Raw genomic sequence first — 26,560 nt, forward strand, 5'->3', positions numbered from 1 at the left:
TAGCCTCCACATTGACTCTGTACCGGTACCCCCGGTAATATAGCCTCGCTAATGTTATTTTACTGCTGCTCTATAAATATTTGTTACTTTTATTTCTTATTTTTTTAGGTATTTTTCTTAACTGCATTGTTGGTTAAGGGTTTGTAAGTAAGCATTTCCCTGTAAGGTTGTATTCCGCGCATGTGACAAATAAACGGATTTGAATATCACATAACAACCCTAGAAAATGGATAGTTCAAGTCATCTTTACTTAGTTAACTAGCTACCGTTCAGTACAGATGGGTCACAGTAATAATTGAGATAGACTACGGTCCCTGGATTGTCATACTCATGGATGGCCAGGCAAATGTGTCACGACTTCTAACGAAGTCGATGCCTCTCCTTGTTCGGGCGGTGTTCGGCGGTCGACGTCACCGGTCTTCTAGCCATCGCCGATCCATTTTCCATTTGTTTTGTCTCGTTTTTCCACACACCTGGTTCTCATTTCCCTCATTATGTGTTGTGTATTTAACCCTCTGTTTCCCCCATGTCTTTGTGTGGTATTGTTTATCTGTGTTCATGTATGCGCACTTTAGGCTGGTTGCGCTGGGTTATGTTTAACCCCTATTTTGTATTTCGTGTTTGTTTGTGCCGTGGGCTTTTGGTTCGCCAAATAAAAGGCTCCGTGTTACTACCAACTATCTGCTCTCCTGCGCCTGACTTCCTACAGCCCTTCACGCATACCCTGACAAAATGTTTTGTTGCTGCTAATCACTACAATCCATAGCAAATGCATACTACTTTGCGTTTCATAATTCAAGGCATCACACAATTAGATAGCTAACTGTAAAATATAGGGTAACTTACGATTAACTACAGACCCTACTGAGTGTTCACAACCCCACTTTTACCTCGGCACATAGAATTGTTTTTTCTCTGGAAGCCTTATAGTAACTCATACATGTGTATTGCATTGTGGCCAATGGAATGGGTGGAGTAGAAAGTGCTGCTGAGTATTTAGGTCTCAGATCCCCAAGAAATGACAGACTACTGATTCTGCAGACCCTACTGAGTGTTTTCATCCCCACTTTAACCTCGGCACATAGAATATATTTTTCTATACAGCTCAATGTTATGGGTGGGATTTATGTGGAAGGTTTCCTCATTACCATATGAAAGTGATGTCATAATGTGTGCTGCAGACAGAATACTAGTGGCAGCAACACCAAAAGGGAAGTTTTATTCGAATTCAATAATTGATTACATAGATTTGAAAAAAGCATGGTTAAAGCCTTACAGGTTTTGTGTACCAAGTAAGGCTAGAGACGTCCATTTGAAGGTGATACATAATACATCCAACAAATGCCTTGATTTCGAAGTGCACAGATGTGGACAAGAATTTTAAAAAAATTGTCGTAACGTCACCTTTTTTTAGGAATGTCATGTAATACCCAAATTCTGGGATGATCTTGATCTCGTAGTATATTTTTCAAATGAGTATGTTTCAAACTTTACCTTGAGCAAAAATGCAATTTTTTAAAAATGTTGACAACATTGCTAAGAGGCTAGATTTAATTGTAAACATCGTTATACTTTTACATTTTACTTACATTTTCTTTTACTTGTACAGCGCTTTTCGAAGAATCTCAAAACACGTCAAAAGTTGAGAAAAAACAGACAAAAAAATGGAAATAGTGGAGATTGAAAGCTGTCGTTTTGGGATGAAGTTGAGGCAGTTTGGTTTGGAAAGGCAGTGGAGGTTCAATGGAGGGGGCATAGATGGGGCAGCCAAGGAGAAACAAGGGACAAATCGCAATTTACTGGGGGAGAGGGGTGGTCCAAAATAGGGGAGGGTTGTCAAACTTTTTATTTAGCTTTGGGGTGTATTGTGTTTTGGGGGGGGGTTTAGCACAGGAGGGTAGTGCGTTTTTTCCCCCTGGTTCGCTCTTTTTCAGGTTTGACTATATAATTTATTCCATCCAAGCCAAATTTCCTCATCTGCTTGCATGTGCTTCCCCTATATCAAGATATTATGCACTATGCTTTTCCTTATGCTAACTTTTAGTATACCACAGGTCAGCATAGTTTATCAGTCTAACAGTCTATCCTGCCCTCCATACACAATTCAAAGTGGCAATAATGGTATTTGGACCGTTTGTCCATATCTGCAATAGGCTAGCTAGAAATCATACCACACATAAAAGCATTCAAAGCTGCATAGATTTTTTATATGAATGGACAAGAACAATTAGGATTAGCTGAAAGGCAGCGGAGAGGCCAGGTGCATCAATGCGCATGAAAGAACAGTGAAGACGCACACAACTCAAAAAGCTCTACTGATCTTGTTTAGGGACAATACAATTATCCTACCTATGCTAGCCTACAACACCAGGTGGCGCCGTTTCTTGAGGCGGTGGATCATCTGGACCAACTATTGAGGAAGTTGACTTAATAACCATTCCAACGTTTCTGCAACTACCTCCCCCTAGCAAGCAAGGTTTGAAATATGTTCTATGCTCTTGTGGCTTTGAGTCAACATTCTAGCCTACTCTATGCCGCAGTGAAAGTGTCATTTGAATAACAGTGCAAAAGCACTGTGATATGAATGTGCCATTAGATTTGGATCAATTGTGGGTCTACTTTTGACAGTTTATAAGGTCTAGAAAGGAACAGTAGCAGGCCACTCTGGCTGTATTTTTTTTTACTTTTGATACTGAATGCGCTGTTTGTTGAGATCATCATTCTCCCAAGTCGTCCTATAATAATGTGGCCACATATGCTCCCGGTATGCCCAGTTGTCCACGAAAGCTTCACACGTTCTGCTTCCTCTCCAATCCTCTCCGGCTATTCATCAAACACCTAGAACCTAACGCTTCATAGCCAAAATATGTATAATGTAACTGTTCAGATGTATTACCTTTTATATATGGCATAAACACATCCAGTCACAATGTTTTAATCAGATTAGGCTACTTCAAAAGTGTCATGTAGGCATACGCACATTCATTCAACATATAAATCCAGCATCCTCAAAATGGCTTGACATTAGCCAGGTTTCCTTTCAACCTTTTTATGCAAGTAAAGTAGCCTACATGTCTGATAAAACAATATCACCACATCATGGGAAAGCATGCAGTTTATTAGGCTACAGATGCAGTAAATTATGGTGAACTTCACAGGGTGGTGAAACTGCTCAGTGATGAAGTTAATGCTGCTTTCAATAAATATCGAGGGTCTTGTTTTGGTGACATGGTGATCGACGCTTGGCTCCCATTTGAAGAAAAAAAATGAAAATAATCTGGCACTTCTGTCCATAATAATCTCATCATGTAGTAGGCTATACCTGCACTGTAAACTGTTGGCTAGAGCGCAACCGCCAATAACAGAGTGGGCACATTCGCTACGCAACATGTTTTGTGACAAAACGATAAGTGGGACTTTGAAAATGTGATGGAAACCCGGTACATTTATTCGATACATGGGAATTTTCACTTTGCACTTCATATTTACACACATACTTTTATCTGCAAGAAGTACATTTGATGGAACACACCTCTGATGGGAAAATGCTCCATGGGTTCCCTTAGCTGGTACTTGCCTGCATTTGGCTGAGATTTTTTAAATTAAAGCAGATACATACAATTGTAGCAGGACAAATTGTCCAGGAGAGGCTGTCTATCATAGCCGACACCCCGAATTGGCTCTTCAGTACCAATCTCTCTCGCCTTGCGCACACGTGCGCCTGCTTCTGAGGAGAGAGAGGAACAGAGGAGCCTTGGCCTAGTGCCTAGGCTACAGATTCTTGCAAAGATGGAGGCCTTTTTCAAGTCAAACAAAAGTTAGATGAAAAAGAGGGTGTCTATGGTGAAAAACCTACAAGAGGAATTTTATGCGAGTTTTACCATTGTAGTCGACTAAGATAAAAAAAAAAAAAAAAAAAATAAAGAAAGAATGCAACTCCCTATTTAAGTAGGATGCAATTTTGCAACTAAAACGTAGTTTAATAATTTGTTTTATCATAATAATAATAATTATTATTGTATATCCTTGTTATTATTGTAAGCCTATTTCAGTTCTTATGCAAAAACCTGTTTTGTTTAATTCTGTTGAGACATTTTCATTGGCTAATTAAATATCTGTCTTTTTAATTTTGAGCTCCGTCTTTTGTTTAAGATAGGTTATAAGTAGGTCTGTTGTAAAATACATAACATTAGCCTATTTCTGTCATTTTTGGACATGGTAGGCACTTGCCTTTTTAGTAATTGCTGCAATATAGCTTGTTCAAAATTTTTGTTAAGGTTTAAACCCGTTTGCAAGTCTTTTGTTTCATTCTGTTCATTCTGTTGAGCCATTTCCTTCAGCCAAAGTATCCTGCAGTCATGACTTAGTGGCCTCATGGGTGGAATGTTACTAATATTTTTCATGATTTCATAATGAATCAACTTTTTTTTTAAAGCTGCAGAAAATCTCAATTCTGCAGAAAATCTCAATTCTATGTCAAACTGTTTTGTTATATTTCAGTCTTCTGTGATGTGTATAAAGTGTCATATTTGTACGCAAACTCAAAATGTAATACATGTCAACTCTATATCTGACATTGCACAGGTGTCTTATTTTTTTAAGCCCATAACCACGTGTGTGAGGTGTATACTTTTGTTTCAGAGTAGACTTGTTTAAGACTACCAAGGAACGCCGTGTGACCCTGATTTAATTTAACCCACTGCAGTAAAAGGTTCTTCAATTCCAACTGTAATGCTGTGTTCGGCACAATATAATAGTCTGCTCATATTTTCACTATAAGCAATGGCTTGACTTACTTTTGATATTACCCTAATAAAGTTTAGAAATGTTTGTGGATGTTTGGTGTGGCTATTATTAAGCTTTAGCTGCTGCAAGCCTATAATATGAAGGCAGTGCGCACCAGCGCTACAACTGACTCAGACAGTTGAATTTCGAGGTGAGGAAGAATGTTTCATGCCTACCAAAGTTACTCCTATAATCTAACAATATAATGCTTATCGTTATACAAAATATGAACGAATTAGCCTCCTGTACATCTATATCTGTATAGCAGAGGCTGTAGCCATCTGACATAAGTAAGTATGTCGGCCTTGTAGAATGCTGCCAGCATATCTCTATCTCTCTCGCTCTCTCTCGGGCTAGGTCTAAACTTATCTTCCTTTATATATATATATATATATATATATATATATATATATATATATATATATATATATTTAAATATTAATATCATACAATAAACACCTAAGCCTATAGGCCTATGCATACCCTGAGGCATTTAGTGCTCAAATCTCCAACAGCTGAACCGTGAGGTTGACAATTGTTGTTTTAGAAAAATAGGCTAAAAAGCGATACAATTTTTAAAAAATGTTTCGCATATGCTACACATGGAAATACAAGGAATAGTGTTTTTGTAATTTGTTATAGGCGGTTAAGGACATGTACATGTGGCTCATTTGACCAATATCCCTAGTTTATTGGTGGGGCTGGCTGCGCCAAGTCGGATCTGAATGCATATGGATGTCTGGTAAATTTCTCAAATGTCTGGTAAATTAAAATCTTCGCGGTCACGTTGTCCGGCGATACAATTTGAATTTTGAAACCGTGAAATGTGCATACCTTGAAACCTATAGACACCCTGAAGTCTCTCGCAAGTGCCATTGTTCAGTGTCACTTTGATTATGCCAGCACATCATGGTTCACCAGCAGCCCCAAATATCTAAATAAACTACAGACTAGTGTAGAATATTTTCCCTGTATTACAAATGTTCCATCCCGAGTATAATCCTTTTTCTCCCGGGTAACACAGTATATCCCGCCCAAACCGGAAGTGTAAAGCGTATAAAGCATATTAACATGTCTGGATTTGATTAGAGCTTTGATCGGCATGAAAATTCAAGTCTGATGCTACCTGAGCCAGATGAGCCATACATTAAATACATTTTATGAGCCCTACATTCAAGACATTTTTTTGAGCCCAAGCCCAAAAAAGCCCAAGTGATTGTACCGTCATCCAATACATAGCCTATTATTTAGGCGACCACACATTATGCACGACAGAAAAACATAAAAGCCCATAGATGTAGTTATGTTCAAAAATAAGGTGATACCAGAAAGCCAGATGGAGATGTGTAAATTAGACTTGCAATCAGACCTTATATTACTGTAGTATATTCTGCAGCAAATAGGGACCACAATGGAAATCAGTCCCTGACTTTGTGCAATCCCGGTCACTTTAAAAATGATTTGTGTATATATGTATTTTTTTAACTGGCAAATAAAATCAATCAATCAATCCAAACTGTGCAGAGGAAATTTGATGAATGGAAATAGACATCTGTTCCAAAACACCAACAAGTTCAATGGCATTCAGAGATTGTCACCAAGTCTTCGATACCCCGGCAAGACTACAAGGTAGGGAGGGATGTGTTTTCTATTTGTCGAGATTGACATTGTCTATTTATTGTGGTTTTGAAATGCAAACCATGTCGGTACCTTTTGTTTATTGGTTGTGTAGTGCATTGTCACAGAAACTTGTTGGTGGAAAATGTGTTGCGTAAATTTTAGATAATTATAAATATGGCACCAAAATGTTGAAAAATCTGATCATTGTCTGTAACCGGCTCTGATCGTGAAGAAGTGAAACAAGCAGGGAGAGTGAGCTCCTCTGTGGTGATCGGTGAAACCTCAACCTGCGTGAGTAGATATACACGTTTATAAAGACAGGGTTGATACAGTTATTTGTTGTTGTGGTCTAAGCATTTATTTGAGTTAATTCTATGAGGGGGTAAGATGTTCAATTTAGGGGAGGGTCATGTGAAAATACAACACACGTGGCCAAAAATATGTGGACACCTGCTGGTCGAACATCTCATGAAAAAATAATAGGCATTAATATGTAGTTGGTCCCCCTTTGCTGCTAAAATAGTCTCCACTCTTCTGGGAAGGCTTTCCACACGATGTTGGAACATGCTGCAGGGACTTTCTTCCATTCAGCCAGAAGAGCATTAGTGAGGTCGGGCACTGATGTTTGGCAATTAGGCCTGGCTCGCAGTCAGCGTTCCAATTCATCACAAAGGTGTTCGATGGGGTTGAGGTTAGGGCTCTGTGCAGGCCAGTCAAGTTCTTTCACACCGATCTCGACAAACCATTTATGTATGGACCTCGCTTTGTGCATGGGGGAATTTTCATGCTGAAACAGGAATGGGCCTGCCCCAAACTATTGCCACAAAGTTGGAAGCAGAGAATCATCTAGAATGTCATTGTATGCTGTAACGTTATGATTTCCCTTCACTAGAACTAAGGGGCCTAGCCCGAACCATGAAAAACAGCCCCAAACCATTATTCCTTGTCCACCAAACTTTACAGTTGGTGTAACAGTACTCGTCTTGCGTTGTGTACAATCAGTCATCGACACGGAACTCCAACATGTAGCACCAGTCATGTAGCTTTATTCTGATAAGAACGACACAAAATTGCACGTCATGCAATGTACGTCTCACCATCCAACTCTGCACTCACGCACGCTGGTTTGGTGCTTGTTCACTGGGGTAGTTACCAAAATAATACAATTACAATATACAATATAATATATTTAACAATGTACCTGATAAGAACGACAACAAAATCTACAACAAAATGCACAACAAATATTCTCCAAAAACAGCTGCATCTTATGTGTGATGTTCGAATAACATTTACAAACAATTTGATATAAATTGTACATTTAAATCATCACTTGAGAGTATAAAAATCACTTTTGATGTACAGTGCTTTGCAACCAACAACTTACCGCTGGTTTGGTGCTTGTTCACTGGGACGATTCTAACTGGAACATCCCCCCTCGTAAGCAAGCTACGCAAACCAGCCAATAAGATGCCATGTTGAGTAGGTGAAGGCAAAACAAACTCAAACCAAAAACCCATTGGCTTAACAATAAAGTGGCAAGGGGAATCACCAATATAACCCTGTTACACTGGCACTATGCTTTGGGGCAGGTAACGTTCTCCAGGCATCCGCCAAACCCAGATTAATCCGTCGGACTGCCAGATGGTGAAGCGTTATTCATCACTCCAGAGAACGCATTTCCATTGCTCGAGAGTCCAGTGGCGGTGAACTCCAGCCAACGCTTTGCATTGCGCATTGTGATTTTAGACTTGTGTGCTGCTGCTCGGCCATGGAAACCCATTTCATGAAGCTTCCAATTAACAGTTCTTGTGCTGATGTTGCTTCCAGAGGCAGTTTGGAACTCGGTAGTGAGTGTTGCAACCCACTACAGATGTGAGCTTGTGTGGCCTAAAACTTTGCGGCGGAGTCGTTATCGCTCCTAGACATTTCAACTTCACAATAACAGTTGACCGGGACAGCTTTAGCAGGGTAGAAATGTGACGAACTGACTTTTTGGACAGGTAGCATTCTATGCCGGTGCCTCGTTGAATGTCACTGAGCTCTTCAGTAAGGCCATTCTACTGCCAATGTTTGTCTATGGAGATTGCATGGATGTGTGCTCAATTTTATACACCTGTCAGCAACGGATGTGGCTGAAACAGCCAAATCCACTAATTTGAAGGAGAGTCCACATACTTTTTTTTGTATATATAATGTCTCTCTTTTTCCATTTAAGGCTAGTAACATTTGAATGATATCGCTTTTCTTGCTTTATTGTCTCTTGGCATTTAAAAGTGCTTCAAAATTGTATGGGCAGCAACGCCAATTCCCTCTCGCACATCTAGCAGAGACAGACTGCCATCTAGTGGCGAAATGTAGTAGTTGATTGCAGTCTGGTAGTGCGAAAAAGGCACCTTTATTTAACTAGGCAAGTCAGTTAAGAACAAATTCTTATTTTCAATGACGGCCTAGGAACAGTGGGCAGAACGACAGATTTGTACCTGGTCAGCTCGGGGGTTTGAACTTGCAACCTTCCGGTTATTAGTCCAACGCACTAGGCTACCCTGCCGCCCCTCAAAGACCCAAAATGGCTGGTCTGATGGAGAGGACAGTTTTAGCAATTATGATCTATTATATTGACAAGATAGTCGCGTGACCGCTCTAACAATGGAAATGCAAGTCTCCAAAGATGGCAGACAGCCGGGAGGAGGAGCGATCAGGCGGGACCATTCTAGCCAATGAGAGGGCAGATACACATGTGAACAACGTACAAACTGCGATATAAAGTCGTATTTTTTTTGACAAAATGCAACCTGCGTCCAATTATATCAGTGCATTCCTAACAACCTAACCATTACAAAACGTATATTAGACAAATAAGCCTCATGTAGCAAATTAGCAATTACATTTTTTGTTGCGTTTGACACTCTCTCACTGACCTACATACAACATTTCCTCACTTCGTGGTCTTATTTTCGTGCAGAGATTTTGGGCGGAGTAAACCCTCTTGCTTCGAATCACGTTGACACCTTAATGCATAGCCTAATTTTTTATTAAATTATGATGTGAACTGAACATAAAAATATATATTTGTTTATTAAAACATATTCCTTAAAGTATTTTTCTTAAATAGTAATAATGTTACTGTCCCCACTACAACAAAGAAGTACATGTTATTTTGAATTCCATTCATTCTGATGGAGGACTGTGCCTTCTGTGGAGTACAAAAATGGTGGCTGGTGCCCTCAAAGCCTCTAAATTGAGACATGGATTGTGTATGTGTGCCATTCAGAGGGTGAATGGGCAAGACAAAATATTTACATTGCATTCGGAAAGTATTCAGACACATTCACTTTTTTTCACATTTTGTTATGTTACAGCCTTATTCTAAAATGGATTAAATAAAAAAAATCCTCATCAATTTACACACAATACCACACAATGACAAAGTGCTAACATGTTTTTGGACATTTTTGCAAATGTATATATATTTTTTAAATACAGTAACCTTATTTACACACGTGTTCCGGCACTACGGGGTGCCAGAGGACATAGTGTCTGATCGGGCTCCCCAGTTCACTTCGAGGGTCTGGAGGGCGTTCATGGAACGTCTGTGGGTCTTGATCAGCCTTACCTTGGGTTTTCACCCCGAGAGTAATGGGCAGGTGGAGAGAGTAAACCAGGATGTGGGTAGGTTTCTGAGGTCTTATTGCCAGGACCGGCCCGGCCTTCGTGCCCTGGGCAGAGATGGCCCAGACCTCGCTCCGCCACTCCTCCACTAACCTCTCCCCCTTCCAGTGCGTACTCGGGTATCAGCCGGTTCTGGCTCCTTGGCATCAGAGTCAGACCGAGACTCCTGCGGTGGACGACTGGTTCCGGCGTGCGGAGGAAACATGGGACGCCGCCCATGTTCACCTTCAGCGCGCCGTGCTGCGCCAGAAAGCCGGCGCAGACTGTCACCGAAGTGAGGCCCCAGTGTTTGCACCGGGGGACCGGGTCTGGCTCTTGACCCAAAACCTGCCCCTCCGCCTGCCCTGCCGGAAGCTGGGTCCGTGGTTTGTGGGACCATTTAAAGTCCTGATGAGACTGAACGAGGTGAGTTACAGGTTACAGCTTCCCGATTACCGTATTAACCCCTCGTTCCATGTGTCTCTCCTCAGGCCGGTGGTGGCTGGCCCGTTCCAGGAGTCTGAGGTGCGAGAGGTTCCTTCGCCCCCTCTGGACATCGAGGGGGCCCCAGCATACTCCATTCGTCCCATACTGGATTCGAGGCGGTATGGTCCGGAGGAGAGATGCTGGGTTCCGGTGGAGGACGTGTTGGACCCTTCAATGCTGCGGGAGTTCCACCGTCTCCGTCCGGATCGCCTTGCGCCTCACCCTCCGGGTCGTCCCCGAGGCCGGGGTCGTCCCCGAGGCCGGTGTCGGCGCGCTGCTGGAGCCGCGCGTCAAGGGGGGGGGGGGGGGGGGGGGGGGGGGGGTACTGTCATGACTTCTGCCGAAGTCTGTTCCTCCCCTTGTTCGGGTGGTATTCGGCGGTCGATGTCACCGGTCTTCTAGTCATCACCAATCCATTTTTCATTTTCCATTTGTTTTGTCTTGTTTTCCCACACACCTGGTTTTCATTCCCTCATTACGTGTTGTGTATTTAACCCTCTGTTCCCCCAATGTCTTTGTGTGGTATTATTTGTTGTAAGTGCTTGTGCACATGTTGACTGGTGCGCGTTGGGTTTTGTACCCATGTTGATATTTTCTTAATGCCGTTGGTTTTGGAATTAAACTGCTCCGGCTATTACCTAGTTCTGCTCTCCTGCGTCTGATTTCCCTGCCTCCAGTTACGCACTCCTTACAGGGGTCTGAATACTTTCTGAATGCACTGTATATGTAATTGGTTTCAACTAAATTTAGTCTGTGTGTGAAAGAAGAATGTGTGAAAGAATGTGCTTAAAGTAGGACGAGGAAAGTGTGTTTATGTGTGAGTTAGAGAGAACACACAGCCTGTTCTTCATACATTTTTAATTGACATACACGTTTAATCGACATGGGATTGCCTGACTACAGAAAATGATGTAAATAGGCGAAAAATAATAGGCTACCATTCAGTCAGCTCCTGGCACCATGTCATTACCCAGACTCCAGCTTACTAAAAGACATTCTGAAAAAAATGAATTTACGTATGATTAAAATCTATATTCATAAATGTATATTTTCAAAGAAGACGCCCAGATTTCAAACCTTAATTTATGAATTTGTAGCCTTACTAGGGCCGTTATTGCATGAAACTCCCTTCCATCTCATTTTGCTCAAATGAACAGGAAACCTGGTTTAAAAATCAGATAAAGCAACACCTCACGGCACCACGCCTCTCCCCTATTTGACCTAGATAGTTTGTGTATGTATTGATATGTTGGCTACGTGAGTCTTTAAAAATGGGTTTGATGTAGTTCTGTTTATTAATGTTCTGTATTATGTCATGTTTCATGTTTTGTGTGGACCCCTGCTGCTTTTGCAACAGCTAATGGGGATCCTAATAAAATGCCAAATACCCTCAAGTTACATAGTAACAAAATAGTATTTGCACCATAACATTATATAATTGGATTTGATGTACCCGTATGTTGAAATGTGATCTGTCATCTTCTATTTATTTTATTTCAGGTGGTTGTTCATATTGTTCATTTCCGTGACCTATTTTTTTTTATTAATTTGTAACACATTTATATATATATATATATATATATATATATATATAAACATTTATACATTATATATTTGTGGCGGTGACAGTTTTCGTCAGAACGTTGCAGGTCGTGGGATCAAAAGGGTCTCGGAAGGCGTGGATGGTTAGGGCGGGTCGGCGAGCTGTGTTATTAGGGCTGTGTATAATCCCGACCTCAAAGACCATATGGGGAGAATGGGCAGGCGGATAATGGAGTTAAATGGGCACCATTCTATGGGTTTGAATCGTTATTCTTTGTGTTTGTTTGCTCTGGTCATTGTTTTCTTGTCCTCATTGTCGATTTAATCAGGCGTGATGGAGAACGGCCCAGTGACAGACTGAAGGGCTCTTTGAGAGTCCGAATCCTCCTGTGGACAAAGCAAGTGTCATAGCCAATGTTCCCTTACATTTTTTTCAGCACTGAGGAAATTTCAGGTCTGCAAACCTGAACATTGTGCAATTTCCGGCGTTTACTGTCAACACTGAGGCTGCACCTGCTTTAAGTCACTGTTTTAACAGTGGCTAGGCCTACATTCCAAGACACCTTTGAAAAAACATGCAGGGTTTGTCATTAACCTGTTTATCAACTTGTTCTTCAGACAAGGACATCACTGAAAATGCCGTTGTATAGGCATGTCAGTTAAGAGCAAATTCGTATTTACTATGACGGCCTACCCCGGCTAAACCCGGACGACGCTGGGACAATTCTGCACTGCCCTATGGGACTCCCAATCACGGCCGAATGTGATGCCGCCTGGATTCGAACCAGATACTGCAGTGACGCCTCTTGCGCTGAGATTCAGTGGCTTAGACCGCTGCACCACTCAGGAGCACCATAGATTTATGCAAGAAACCACTTAACAAAATAAGAATAATTCTTATTCCCATATAATTTTTATTATTACACAGAATCAGACAAAAATCTATGCTACCCTCTGCCTATTGGCTACTTAGCTATTCAAGCATGTCTCAAAATACAACACTGCCCTTTTAAGACATAAAAACATCTACTTGACTCAGATGGCTAGAAATGTACACAGTTTCTGCTTTTGTATGAAGCAATCACTCCATCATTGCTGACCAGAAATGAGCTATAACTTGGCTAATAACTCACTAACTAACAAAGAATATCAACAAATGTGCACACGTGGCAGTACATACGGCTCTCGCTTTTATCTCAAAACAAGCACATATATCTAGTTGCTTGTGCCAGTCGTTGCAATATAATTCTACTCATAAGTTCTCTGCAAAATATCTTGCATACACTCTCCTATTAAGTCGAAGTTCGTTTTGTTTCATATTTGTTGCATTGAGAGTGGCTAACATTACTTTGATTCGATCACAATTCCGGCCACAGTACAGGGACATGTTGATTGTGTTAACAAAAGGAGAAAATTCCAAACCTCCCGGGGGCTCTGCATACCTTTCTGGGATGGTTCGAGTAAGGGAGGCGCCCTTATGTCTCCATACGGGTGAATGAGTGTGTGTGTGTATTTAAGAACAGGGGTTGTTGCACAAGTCCCAAAAAATAAGCATACAGGAGTGAGTCAAAATAGGAAAGCTGGCATAGTTTAACTCTAATTAGGCTACGTTTACTATTTTTCCAAATTGTTCTCAATTTGAACATTGGAAATGGAGACTCAGGTTGCAACCGGTTCCATTGCCAACCCTGTTCAATTTCGGGACCAGGACTATGTAGCCCTCCTAGATGCGTGCGTTAAATCCGGTTCGCTGTTCTCTGACCCAACCTTCGCCCCGGACCAGAGCTCCATCGGTATGCCTACCGACCCGGATCCCAAAAAGGAGATCAAGTGGCTGCGACCCAAGGTAGGCTACTGTCCTATCAGTGTATACACAAGCAAGTCGAGATCTACCGCAGTGATTTCTTTTTTAAACACGACTTTAAAAAATGAAATATTAAAATAATAAAACTGTTCTGTAGAATTGAGGTTTGTGCAGTAGGCCAAATACATTATCACAGCATATTGGCTATACGCCTGGCCGGCCAATATTGCTATTCTTAGGCCATATTATATTTCAAAACTCGAGCTTTGATAGCTAAATATTTCAGTTGTAGCACTTGCGAGGCACAGTATAATGTGAAATAATGAGCTTTTTTATTTTACTGGACTGATGCTAACTGCCTCTGATGGTCATGGTGCGTTCAAGACAACTGGGAACAAGAAGGGGAAAAAACGAAGTCAAATCATGATATTAGTGATTTTCAGGTCGGAAAGTCAGAGCTCTAGAAATATTTCCGACTTGGAATTCCGAGTTGGATGACCGTTAAAGATCCCCCCCCCCCAAATCGGATCTCGTTTTATTCCGAGTTCCCAGTTGTCTTGAACACACTGAAGTATGAGATTAGTCTCAGCTGAGGGAGGGAGAGAGCAGCAGAGTCCCTGCTCTCTCCTCCCTTTCCTCTGGTGAGATTGACCAGAGAGAGAGGACACAATCTTCCACCTGATGGCGAAACTCGAATGTTTCAAACCGCGTCTGCCTCATGCACAAATTAATGTTGTCCCTATGACCAGAGAAAGCTACATATTCCTTGATATTACAATAGACAGGACGAAATGATAATAATAATAATAAAAACGCAGGGCTATTGGTAGCCTACACTTGGATACTCATTCATTGCAGCTCCAGTGGAAGTAGGAAGAAGAGCATTTTGTTTGTAATAGTGCTTTAATAGGGCTCCTGAGTGGCGCAGTGGTCTAAGGCACGGCATCTCAGTGCTAAGAGGTGTCACTACAGTCCCGGTTCACATATGGCTGTGATTGGGAGTCCAATAGGGCGGTGCACAATTGGCCCAGGTTTGGAACAGTACTGAATTAAAAACTTAGACGTGAACTCACTCAGAATAGCAGCTCGTCGCTTTAGGTTATTCTTTGACAGTCTCTCTCTGGTCATGGTTTTAAAAGTTATGAAATCTCACATAGGCTAGTATCAAATTTTGTGGCCAGGATGACGGAAGCTGTAGGCACAGTGATTTGAGCTACCGGATTGGCCAGTGCCGGCACACTCGATTTAGCCACAGATCTCCCGGTCTGCCAGGTAGGCAGAGTTGGCAGCGCAACACACACACACACACACACAAAGGAACTCAATCCTTTATCGCTTTTCTACAGGAATGTTTGGTGATCATCTAGGGATGCCTTGAAGATGGACCAGTCGATCGTGATCGACCGATTGGTGACAACTGGGCTACATCAGGGTTCCCCCCCCCCCCCCCCCCCCCCCCCCCCCCCCCCCCCCCCCCCCCCCCCCCCCCCCCCCCCCAGCTATGCAGTGCTAGGGGGAGAAAAAAGTGCACCCAGGGGGGGCCCCAGGACAGAGTTTGGGGAACCCTGGTCTAAATGATAGCCAGCCATGTGGTCACTCTCAAAAACATACTTCTAAATTGCAATAGTCACATTTCTTAGTCATGCTTATTTTATGGATATCTGTAGCCTATGTTATCATTTTTACATTGACATTATGAATTGAGGTTGATGAGGATATGAGTAGCTCTAGTTGTGTACAATTGGGTGATGCTCCTGGACAGATGTAGGCTACACCGGAGCTGACTCACTGTCAGGTGTGTTCTAGTTCTGAGGGAGATAGATTGATCTGCTGGAGCGTATTCAGAGAGAGAAGAGAGCGAATTGACAGAACGGAGAATGTTGAGAGAGATAAAAGAAAGAGAACTTACAGAGTTTGTGCCAAACAGCTGGACAGGAAATCACTAAAAGCAGAAAAGACATGGAAAGAGGAGAACAACCGAAGAAGCCATGGAAAGTCTGTGATGCAGTTGAAATCAGGAACATTGCTTTGTCATCATCCAGTCAACTGTTATGTGAATGAAACAAAGAGTTACACATTTCCTCAGACAGTGTAAACTGTAGTCTTGAACTCTGCCCTGTGTCTCTCTCTCTCTCTCTCTGCAGGAGATCAGTGCCAATGCTGTGTTTGTGGAGGACACAACCTGCACCACCGATATCTGCCAGGGCCAGCTGGGTAAGTGTGTGTCTGCGTGCGTGTGTTTTAAGCACCGTAGGATGGGATATCATTGCAGTAACAGGTAGACACTTATGCTCATTCCAACTCACAGTTTTCATGTAGAACTAGATTGACCTCACCTCTCCAAACCTATTCTCCAGGGAATGGGGCAAGATGATATCCTGGTTCTACTATTTGTGTGGTTCAGACTCTGATTAGATATCCTCTAATCACATTGAATAGGTCACCCCTCCACACTACCCCAGGGGCTCCGCTCCAAACACATGTCCCAACAGCATGGGGTTCGGGGAGACATTCTGTGCTCTCACCTCCCAGTCCCAACCTCCTCGGGGGAATCTGTGGGTCTAAAATGGACCCTGTGGTCACACCCCTTTCTCCCATGAAAAACAATGTGCCTTGTTTATCACCGCTTTTCATGCGATGTCCAGTCTGTTTTTCATTGTTGTGAAATAGGGAGAATTCTCATGTTGCTCTCTTGTTATTGCTTCATTATTTGTCCTCAAGGTTTGTGTAAAGGATCTGGTGGCAATGTGGCATCCCTTGTGTGTGTGTGTGTGTGTGTGTGTGTGTGTGTGTGTGTGTGTGTGTGCGCATACGTGCATCAAACATCAACACTTCTTTCTTTCCTCTACACGGACACAAAGAGCAGCTGTTTACTGTTAGAGAGGAATGTGCCTGTGTGTGTACAGGCATGTTTGTGTGCGCTTGTGCATGTGTGTGTGTTTGTGAGGGAGAGATTGTGTGAGTGTGGGAACTCTGCAGTGTTAGAACTTCCTCAAGCGTCAGGAAATGATTTGAAATGGGAAAAAAAACAAAAAAAACATGTAGAATCAATTGAAATAAAATCTAATTCATACGGCTAGTTATCATACCTTTGGCCTGTCTCTTTGTTTTTCTAATAGGTGACTGTTGGCTTCTGGCTGCCCTGTCCTGCCTTACCATGCACCCCAATCTCTTTGTCAAAGTGGTACCACCTAATCAGAGCCTGACAGAATCCTATGCTGGCATCTTCCACTTCACGGTAATGCGTGGGGAGGGTTCCTGTGCTTGCAGTGTACATGTGTTCTGCATACTACATTTTTTGTCGTTACAATGAGAATGTCCATTACAATCGTATTAGTGCAGCATGCCATGTAAAAGAGTGAGAGTAGCAAAAGCAGGACTGAAAAGTAGTAGTGTCACGTTTTAATGTCACATGCACAAGTACAGTGAAATGCCTTTCTTCCAAACTCAAAACCCAACAATGGGGCAGCAGGGTGGTTAGAGTGTTGGACTAGTAACTGGAAGGTTGCAAGTTCAAACCCCCGAGCTGACAAGGTACAAAACTGTCGTTCTGCCCCTGAACAAGGCAGTTAACCCACCATCATTGAAAATAAGAATTTGTTCTTAACTGACTTGCCTAGTTAAATAAAAGGTACATTCAAAAAAACAATGCAGTAATCAATAGCAAATGTATTAATGAAATAAGAATAAGGAATATGAAATACACAATAAAGTAAGCATGCTATACATGTATACAGGAAATATTTTAAAAGTAAATTCCAATACCATATTTACATGTGCAGGGACACTGGAGTGATGGAGGTAGATATGTATAGTAGGCAACAGGATATAAGATAAACAGAGTAGCAGCAGCTTGTATGTGAGTGGAGTCAGTATAAATTTATGTGTGAGTGGGCAAATTATGGAGTTTGTGTGTGTGTGAGTGCGTAGGGAGCCCTGTGAGTGTGCACAGAGACAGAGCAAATATACAAAGATACAAGGTAAACTCGGTCCATGTAGCTATTTTTTTTGCTATTTCTCAGTGGTAAGGTGGAAATAAAGAGTTATTAAGGGAACAAAGGAAATGAGAGAATATAGGCGTGTGTTAGTGTGTGTTATGGGACCAGGTGGGGCAACCACTCCATTTAGTATGATATGTTACGTTTCATGTGGTATGTATTAATTTGTGGTTGTCCATCACCCATTTTGTATGATATGTTACGAATTACAATTTGTATTACCGGTATATGTTACAAATAAGCAAAACATTCAACATGTTACGAAGTTGAAAAATGTATGATATGTTAAGGATTCTAGCTAGGTGCCTAGCGTTAGCTATCTGGCTAACATTAGCTAGGTTTTGTGTTCGGTGTTAGGGTTAAGTTTAGGAGTTAGTTTTAAGGGCTAGGGGAAGGGTTAGCTAAAAGGGTTAAGTTTAGGGGAAAGGGTTAGCTAACATGCTAAGTAGATGCAAAGGAGCTAAAAAAGTAGTAAGTAGTTGAAAAGTTGCTAAAATGCTAATGTTGGTCGTGATGAGATTTGAACTCGCAACCTTTGGGTTGCTAGATGTTCTCGCTGTGCACCCACCCGCCTTTTGTTTTTGCTTTTAGTAAAAGTCTTATGTAACCACACAAAACGTGACATATCATACTAAATGGAGTGGTTCGGGTTTACGTACAGAATAATACAAAATGCTTTGAGACCAAGTTGGGTGGTGTAACTAATATTCCTCTCCAGCCATTACCACGTGCCCGTCCTCCCCAATAAAAGGTGCAATGAACCCCCTGTGATATGGAGATATATGTGATCGTATAGAAATGTAAGCAAAGTTTGAAAGGGTTGTTTTAGTAAAATATTTGACCTGTTTGGGCTACTTGCGGTCATTTCGCAGTCTACAAATAATGTGTTATTATGTTCCGGCCCCCTGACTATCCACTCAAGAAAAAATGGGCCTGTGGCAAAATCTGGTTGATGATCCCTGCCCTAGATTAACTTTGCTTGTGCTAGTTTGCTTGTACTGCTGTATAATTACCCCACTAGATTTATGACCCCCCCACACACACACCTTTCATCCCCCCTTCCCATCACTAACGAGGGAGATCTCTAATTAACCCCCCCCCCCCCCCCCCCCCCCACACACACACACATTTTCATACACACACCTCTAACCCATTCTCTATCTCGTCTCTGCAAACTTGCCCCTGACGTCATTATCATTTAATTGGTCTCTGGACCAATTGTGTCAATTTAAAGGGATTGATTACTAAAACATTGCCTCATGAAATAACATCTTTGAAAAGACATGCAATGGAAACATTAAAACATAGAGGTCATGAGTTATGACTCTGTAATTGCTTTAATATTTTCTAATGTCCTCTCAGTGAAGTATGTGTGGCATGACTTAACATGTTTGTCGGAAGGAAGGGGGATAATATGAGTAGACCTAGATAGCTGGAGGGGTTATGTTGGAGTGTAGTCCAGACTTGTAGGTAGCTACTACCCTGGGATACACGCACGCACGCACACATCCACACACACACACACACACACACACACACACACACACACACACACACGCTTATGGGCAAGCAATTAGAGAACATCACCAAGTCATAACTCATGACCTCCAGGATGTTTAAATGCAGGCCTGTACTCGCCCACTGTTACGCAACACATTAAATGTAGATTTCTCTCTCACCTTCTCCCTCCCTCTCTCCCTACATCTCCCTCATCCCTTCTCCCTCCCTTACTGTCCACCCTCTTTATGCCTCCCTCTCCCTCGCTACCTCCCTCCTCCTCCGTACCTCCCTCTCCCTCCCCCTCCCTGTGTAGTTCTGGCAGTATGGTGAGTGGGTGGAGGTGGTAGTGGATGACAGGCTGCCCGTACGCGGAGGCCGCCTGCTCTTCAGCTACTCCTGTACCCGCAACGAGTACTGGAGCGCCCTGGTGGAGAAAGCCTATGCCAAGTGAGTCAACCGGGGTGTGTGTGTGTGTGCGTGCGTGTGTAATATGCTATATGGTTGTAGTGTTTGTGTGTGCCTGACAATGCTCTTATGAGGTTTCAGCCTCCTCATTTGAATAAGTTTATCATAAGGCACTTTGAATAAGAGCATCTGGTAAATGGCAGAAAATGTAAATCTAGAAAATGTCCCCTTCCTTTATCTCTCTCCTTCCTCTCCCCCACCACTCTATCCCCTCCCCCTTTCTCTCCACACACCTCTTTCTCCTGCTCCCGCTACCCCTATCTCGGAGCAGGCTGATCGGGTCATATGGCAGTCTGAAGGGGGGTAATATCTCTGAGGCGATGGAGGACTTCACAGGGGGCATAGCCTACTCCCTCCCTGTATCCTCACGCACCCCCAGGATCATGTGGAAAGCCCTCTCTGATGCCCTGTCCCGTGGCAGCCTGCTCAGCTGCTTCATACAGGTACAGCACAAACACAAACAAGCATGCAAGAACGCACACACACACACACACACACACACACACACACACACACACACACACACACACACACACACACACACACACTGCTGTACCAACAAAGCTACACACCTTTCTGACACCCACACCGCTCCTTCGTCAATAGCTACTGTGATTGCAAGTGTGACTTTCACTGTGTAAGAAGCAAGTTGCTCTCTATGTGCTGTGTATCTCCACAGGCTAGTAACTATCTTGAGATAGGCACAGTGACTGCAGAGGGACTGGTGAAGGGCCATGCCTACGCCATCACAGACACTGACACGGTATGTATCATACTGTGCTTCCCTGAACTAAAGTCATGAGAAAATAATCCACTTTCCCATTTTGCTAACATAATTGTTTGTGTGCGTGTGTGTGTGGTTCAGGTGAAGAAGTCGGCTGGTGAGGCCTTGTTGCTGAGGCTGAGGAACCCCTGGGGCTTTGTGGAGTACTCTGGACCCTGGAGTGACAAGTGAGGAAGTGTGTGTGTGTGCGTTTGTGTGCGTGTGTGTTTCCTTTTGTCGCTACACAGTAATCCCGTGCTCATTTTCCTGTGTGTGTGTGTAATTGCAGGAGTAAAGACTGGGATGATGTGGATGCTGCTGAAAAGAAAAGAATTGAGCTGAAAAATAGTGAGGACGGAGAGTTCTGGTAGGTTCTGGCATTACAAAAACACGTAGACACAAACCCACATAGACACAAACCCACATAGACACAAACCCACATAGACACAAACCCACATGGACACAAACCCACATGGACACAAACACACATAGACACAAAAACGCATAGACACAAACCCACATAAACACAAACCCACATGGACACAGACATAAACCCACATGGACACAGACACAAACCCACATGGACACAGACACAAACCCAAACCCACATGGACACAGACACAAACCCACATGGACACAAACACACATAGACACAAAAACGCGTAGACACAAACCCACATAGACACAAACCCACATGGACACAGACACAAACCCACATGGACACAGACACAAACCCACATGGACACAAACCCACATGGACACAGACACAAACCCACATGGACACAAACCCACATGGACACAGACACAAACCCACATGGACACAGACACAAACCCACATGGACACAGACACAAACCCCCATGGACACAGACACAAACCCACATGGACACAAACACACGTAGACGCAAACATCGACCAGTCTCACCTTATGTCTGCTCTACTTTGTTTCTGTTGATGCACACACGTGTAAATACAATGTAATGTACAATAACTGACACCAAAAATGCATAGATGATGTAATGTATTATAGATGACTCCAAATGAAACACTGTGTACCATGTTGGACTATGACTGCTTTTTCGTGTCTCAAAACTCTGTTTGAGTGGTCCACAACGTGGTCTTTTAAAATCAGCATTTTGCATTGTCAACTATTGTATCATTGTGGAATGACACTTTAATAAATGTCTCTAACTCTAACGTGCAATCTAGTTTCACACAATACAACAACAGCACACGAACACATTCCAACAGTGCGCGTCCCTCCCTGTGTGTCAGGATCAGTGCGGAGGACTTCAGCAAGCTGTTTGGCACAGTGGAGCTGTGCAGTGTGGACCCTGACCCCATAGTGGACGAGGACACACCCACCGACCCCGACTCCCCTGCCGCCCCCATCTCTTCCTGGACCCTCAGCTCCCATAAAGGCTCCTGGGTATCGGGCTCCACTGCAGGGGGAAGCTGTACTTACCCTCGTGAGTGTGTGTGTGTGTGTGTGTGTTTCCAAAAGCAGAACGTTAGTAATTTCATCTACTTGTCATTTACTACCATCAATCCCTCCTCTATTGTAGGATCCTTCTGGAAGAATCCCCAGTTCCAGCTTGTCCTTGCCGAGCATGATGACGATCATGCGATGACTCCGGAGGAGAAGAAGGTGGCCGAGAACCAGAAGGAGAAAGCGAAGCAGTGCACCGTGTTGGTGGAACTACTGCAGAAAAACCGGAGGAAGAAGGACAAAGTCAACTTCCTCCACATCGCCTTCCACATCTACAGGGTGAGAGAGGAAGGGAGAGCGAGGGAGAGAACATGCGCTGTCCCCGTGTGTGCTGTGAATCTGAATGTTCTACATGTTCAGTTAGTCTGACGTTTTTCCTGTCTCCGCAGGTTCCTCCAAAGGTGAGTATCATGTTGGGAAGAAATTGGGGAAAAAATGAAATATTTTCATTTGTTAGATAATGTCACTTTTAATCTAACAACCATGTCTGCTGCCCCCCTCTCTCTCCAACCACTACCTCCACCTCTCCCTCTTTTCTATATCTGCCTTCTTCCTCTCTCTCCTCTCCTATCTTCCCCTCTCCTCTCCTCCCCACTCCCCCTCTTGTAGCTTCGGGGCCTGTGTCTGGACCAGAGCTTCTTCTCCTCCCAGCAGCCTGTGGGGAGTTCTGGGAAGTACCAGCCCCTGAGGTATTGTACCTCCCTGCAAATACTGTGTCACATGTTCATGAAAACAGTCTACAAAGTTGTATCTCATCTCTTCTTCTTGTCATTTGTCGCCGTAGGGCTGTGTGGAGGGAGGTGAGGCTGGACCCGGGAAACTATGTGATTCTGGCTTCCACCTACAGTCCCAACCAGCCTGCGGAATTCTTCCTCCGCGTCTATTCCAAGACCGGCAACAATCTGGGGTACAGAAGGGGATGGGTGGGGGCGGGTGACGATGATGCTGCCGATGATGACAGTTCATGACAATCTCATATTGCGTTGAGACTGATGGAGCTCCTCCTTGTATTCCAGGACCAAAGATTTCACCTGCTCCACTGGCTTCATCATGGTGCGTTGGACCTTACAGAAGCATACTTCTACTGCACTACCGCTCTCCAGTTCAGCAAGCCAACTGTCACTGTGTGTGTGTGTGTGTGTGTGTGTGTGTGTGTGTGTGTGTGTGTGTCCGTGTCCTTCACAGGTAATGTCAATGCCACCAGTCTTAGCAGAGGATCGCAAGAGAGTACAGAAGACCTTTGATGAGATGGCGGGGCCTGTAGGAATTCTCTCATCTCAAAATATAACTCAAACCATAGAAGATAATTATCTCCCTTAGACAGTCTTGACCTCCTGTTCTCTCTCTCCCTGGCAGGACGACAAGCTGAATGCTAAGGAGTTCATGAAGCTGGTTAACTCAGGTTCGGTCCTTCATGAGCTCAGGTTTTCATTTCTAAGGTTAATTTAGTCAAACCGTGTCGCTGAACTCCCTAAACTGCTGTGATGAAGGGTACCACCATTTGTACGTTGGTCCTATTGTGGGGAATATTCTTACAATGCAGTACCAGTAATAGCCAGTAGGTGGGAGCAGAGTAGCAAGGTTTCCTCTATCAGGTAGACAAACTTTTTGGGCTAAAAAGAGATGACTTCTCTAGGCATAACCTCATAGCTAATATAGCATTAAAATCATCTGCCACTTTCACTCCTCCCCTCTCCCCCTCTCTCAGTTTTGGAGAAAGACTACCAGCTGCCACTGGAGACATGCAGACAGCTCATCTTTGGAGAGGAAGTATCCTTTCATTTGGCCAGTTGTCACAACCTTACCCCATACATCTCAATGCCTTTATTCTTCTTGCCAGGGCCGTATCCACAAAGCATCTAAGAGCAGGAGTGCTGATCTAGGATTTGTCCATTTAATCTTATTCATTGTGATCTAAAATGCTAAACTGATCCTAGATCAGCACTCATACTCTGATATGCTTTGTGGATACGGGCCCTGGTACTTTTAAACACCTCTGTCTGTGTCTGAGAGCTATCCCTAACCCACCTGTCAGACTGGGGGGCGTAGCAGTCTGACCCGAGAGCAGACAGAGCCTGTGCTGGCCTCTCTTCGCAGTCTGCAGGTACGACTGTGCTAGAGGGACAAGCCCCAAGGTGTTAAGCAATAAAGCCAGAGGGGTTGTGGTATATTGGCCATTATAAACTGACAATCAACCCTGAATGCTGATTGGCTGAACGCTTTGGTAGATCAGACCGTATACCATGGGTATGACAAAACATTAATTTTTACTGCTCTAATTACGTTGGCAACCAGTTTATAAGGGCTGATCTTATGCACAATGTGAAGCGGAGTGCCTGGATACAGCCCTTAGCCGTGGTATATTGGCCTTATACCACAAACCCCAGAGGTGCCTTATTGCTTTTATAAACTGGTTACCAACATAAATAGTATTTTTGCTTCATACCCATGGTATATTGTCTGATATACACACAGCTGAAATGCTGTTTCGGCCAATCAGCATCGAGGACACAAAATACCTGGTTTATAATTAGTAATATTACTTAGCTACAGTTACTCAACCATCTGTCATTGACCTCTCACGCTCTCTCTCTTTCAGTCCATCTTCTTCAAGTTTGATCAGGACTCTTCAGGGACCATGAGCCCCTTTGAGCTTAGTCTGGCCCTCCAGGCTGCAAGTTCGTACTCTACACCATATTTCCATATCTCTCTCTCTCTATATATCTCTCTCTCTCTCTCTCTCTCTCTATATTATATATATATATATATATATATATATATATATATATATATATATATATATATACATACTCCATTCTTGAATGGATAATAACCCATTTCTCTCTCCTCCCCTCTCGCTCCTGCTAGGGGTGCAGTGTGATGGCCAGGTCATACAGCTGCTGTGGGAGAGGTTTGGCTCTGGGGAGCCGCATCTGCCTTTCCATGGCTTTGTGGCCTGTGTCACCAGGCTGCGCAAGCTATTCGGTATGTCAACACACACGCACGCACACAGCTAGGCGAGTTATGTTTTGTTGTCGGTTATGACGTTCTGCCCTAATATTGTGTGTGTTTGTGCCCCCTCTCCCCAGCCCTGTATAAATCAGAGAGCAACCCAGAGGTCAAAGATGTGGGAATCAATGCCGTGAGTCATCCTTGACTATGAAATCAACCAAAACCCTGGCCCTAACCCGAACTTCATGTCCACATCCGGGTTCAACCATATCCTTACCCTCAACCCTAACTCAATGTCCACATCCCGGTTCAACCCTAACCTCACCCACAACCCTAGCATAATGTCCACATTCCTGTTCAACACTTACCCTAGCCATAACCCTATCTTGACAGTAACCATGACCCTAAACATGAATCATAACCTGACCCTACCCCGTCCTGTGCCAGACCATATCCTCAAGCCTAACTTATACCTTGTCCCTGACCCTAACCTTTATATATATATATATGCTATACCTTATATATATGCTATACCTTTACTAATGCCCTCTAACCCTGGTTGCTCCTCTCTTTGCTGTTTTTTTTTGTTTTTTTTACAGTGGCTGCTCCGTCTCCTGACCGTGTGAGTGTGCTCTGCAAACGGGGTCTCCGCGTGGGCACTGCAGGGGCATTCTGTCTGACCAGAACCATATGATAACATCATGCTTCTGTCGGCGTCCACACACACACACACACACACACACACAATCCCTGAACTTTGTCACCACACTATACACCACTGTCATTCTCTACTGCCATATTGTGCTAATAGTGCTTTACATAAATTTTCATGGATAGTACCTCTGGAGTTAGTGTCACTACTAATGTATTTGATGTGTACACAGGTATTTTCAGTTTTACAGCCAAGTATTTCTTAAAACTCAAATAATGAGGTGGTATTGCCCAACAGCTGAAATAGTGAAAATGTATTTGAAGCTCTGGAAATTAAAATGAAGAACGCAATGAAATGTATCCGAAAATAAATCTTCGCAAACATGAATCTGCTTTGATAATGTAAAATTATTTCTGTGTTTATAAATACAACCCAGCCTCACACACACACGGTGAGTACGGCCTGCCCCGGTGAGGGATTGAAGGTGAGGTCTCAGCTGCGCTGCACTCACCGTCTCTATTCTTATCATACTGACGCCACGTACAGCATCAACACGCACTCGCCGCCTCCTCCACTACGTTCCCTCGCTCCCTCCCTCCCTCCTTTGCTCCATTCCTCCCTCCCTCGCGCTTTCTCTAGTAACTCTGTCTCACACTCTGCCTCCTTCTACCTCTGGTTACCCTCCGTGCTCTGTCACACACAAACATTTATGCTCTTGTCATTTCTCCTGATGCAGCTATAAATGGAAGCTTTGCTTCACATACAGCCTCCTGTTTGTCTTTATGCGACTACACACAGGTTGCCCGGTTGCCCGTGGCAACAGTCCATCCACCTCGGGACAGAAAGGGAGCGTAG

At 43.4% G+C, this 26,560-nt stretch overlaps 1 protein-coding gene across 2 annotated transcripts; it reads left to right on the forward strand.

Annotated features, from left to right (window-relative positions):
* Positions 1 to 13,534: 13,534 nt before the first annotated feature.
* LOC110503304 (calpain-9) lies at positions 13,535 to 26,092 on the forward strand. 2 transcript variants are annotated; one of them, XM_036961830.1, is made up of 22 exons: positions 13,535 to 13,930; positions 16,033 to 16,102; positions 17,008 to 17,126; positions 19,700 to 19,833; positions 20,123 to 20,294; positions 20,531 to 20,614; positions 20,717 to 20,802; positions 20,904 to 20,981; positions 21,888 to 22,081; positions 22,178 to 22,380; positions 22,491 to 22,502; positions 22,711 to 22,790; positions 22,886 to 23,008; positions 23,118 to 23,154; positions 23,287 to 23,361; positions 23,458 to 23,503; positions 23,810 to 23,871; positions 24,137 to 24,205; positions 24,701 to 24,779; positions 24,970 to 25,086; positions 25,191 to 25,243; positions 25,653 to 26,092. In XM_036961830.1, the coding sequence occupies exons 1-22, from the start codon at positions 13,736 to 13,738 to the stop codon at positions 25,677 to 25,679; spliced, it is 2,115 nt and encodes a 704-aa protein (XP_036817725.1). In that variant the 5' UTR covers positions 13,535 to 13,735; the 3' UTR covers positions 25,680 to 26,092. The 2 variants fall into 2 exon arrangements, with proteins under 2 accessions (XP_036817725.1, XP_036817726.1); XM_036961831.1 differs by lacking the exon at positions 13,535 to 13,930 and adding an exon at positions 15,378 to 15,883.
* The last annotated feature ends 468 nt before the right edge of the window (positions 26,093 to 26,560 follow it).

Source organism: Oncorhynchus mykiss, chromosome 24, assembly GCF_013265735.2.
Source record: "Oncorhynchus mykiss isolate Arlee chromosome 24, USDA_OmykA_1.1, whole genome shotgun sequence".
Classification (NCBI taxonomy): domain Eukaryota; kingdom Metazoa; phylum Chordata; class Actinopteri; order Salmoniformes; family Salmonidae; genus Oncorhynchus; species Oncorhynchus mykiss.

Bases quoted from the DNA above. Each gene is read 5' to 3' on its own strand.
- LOC110503304 (XM_036961830.1), top strand. From the start codon at position 13,736: ATGGAGACTCAGGTTGCAACCGGTTCCATTGCCAACCCTGTTCAATTT. The intron at 20,803-20,903 runs GTGAGGAAGTGT...GTGTAATTGCAG, and splicing joins TCTGGACCCTGGAGTGACAA to GAGTAAAGACTGGGATGATG. The intron at 25,244-25,652 runs GTGAGTCATCCT...TTTTTTTTACAG, and splicing joins AAGATGTGGGAATCAATGCC to TGGCTGCTCCGTCTCCTGAC.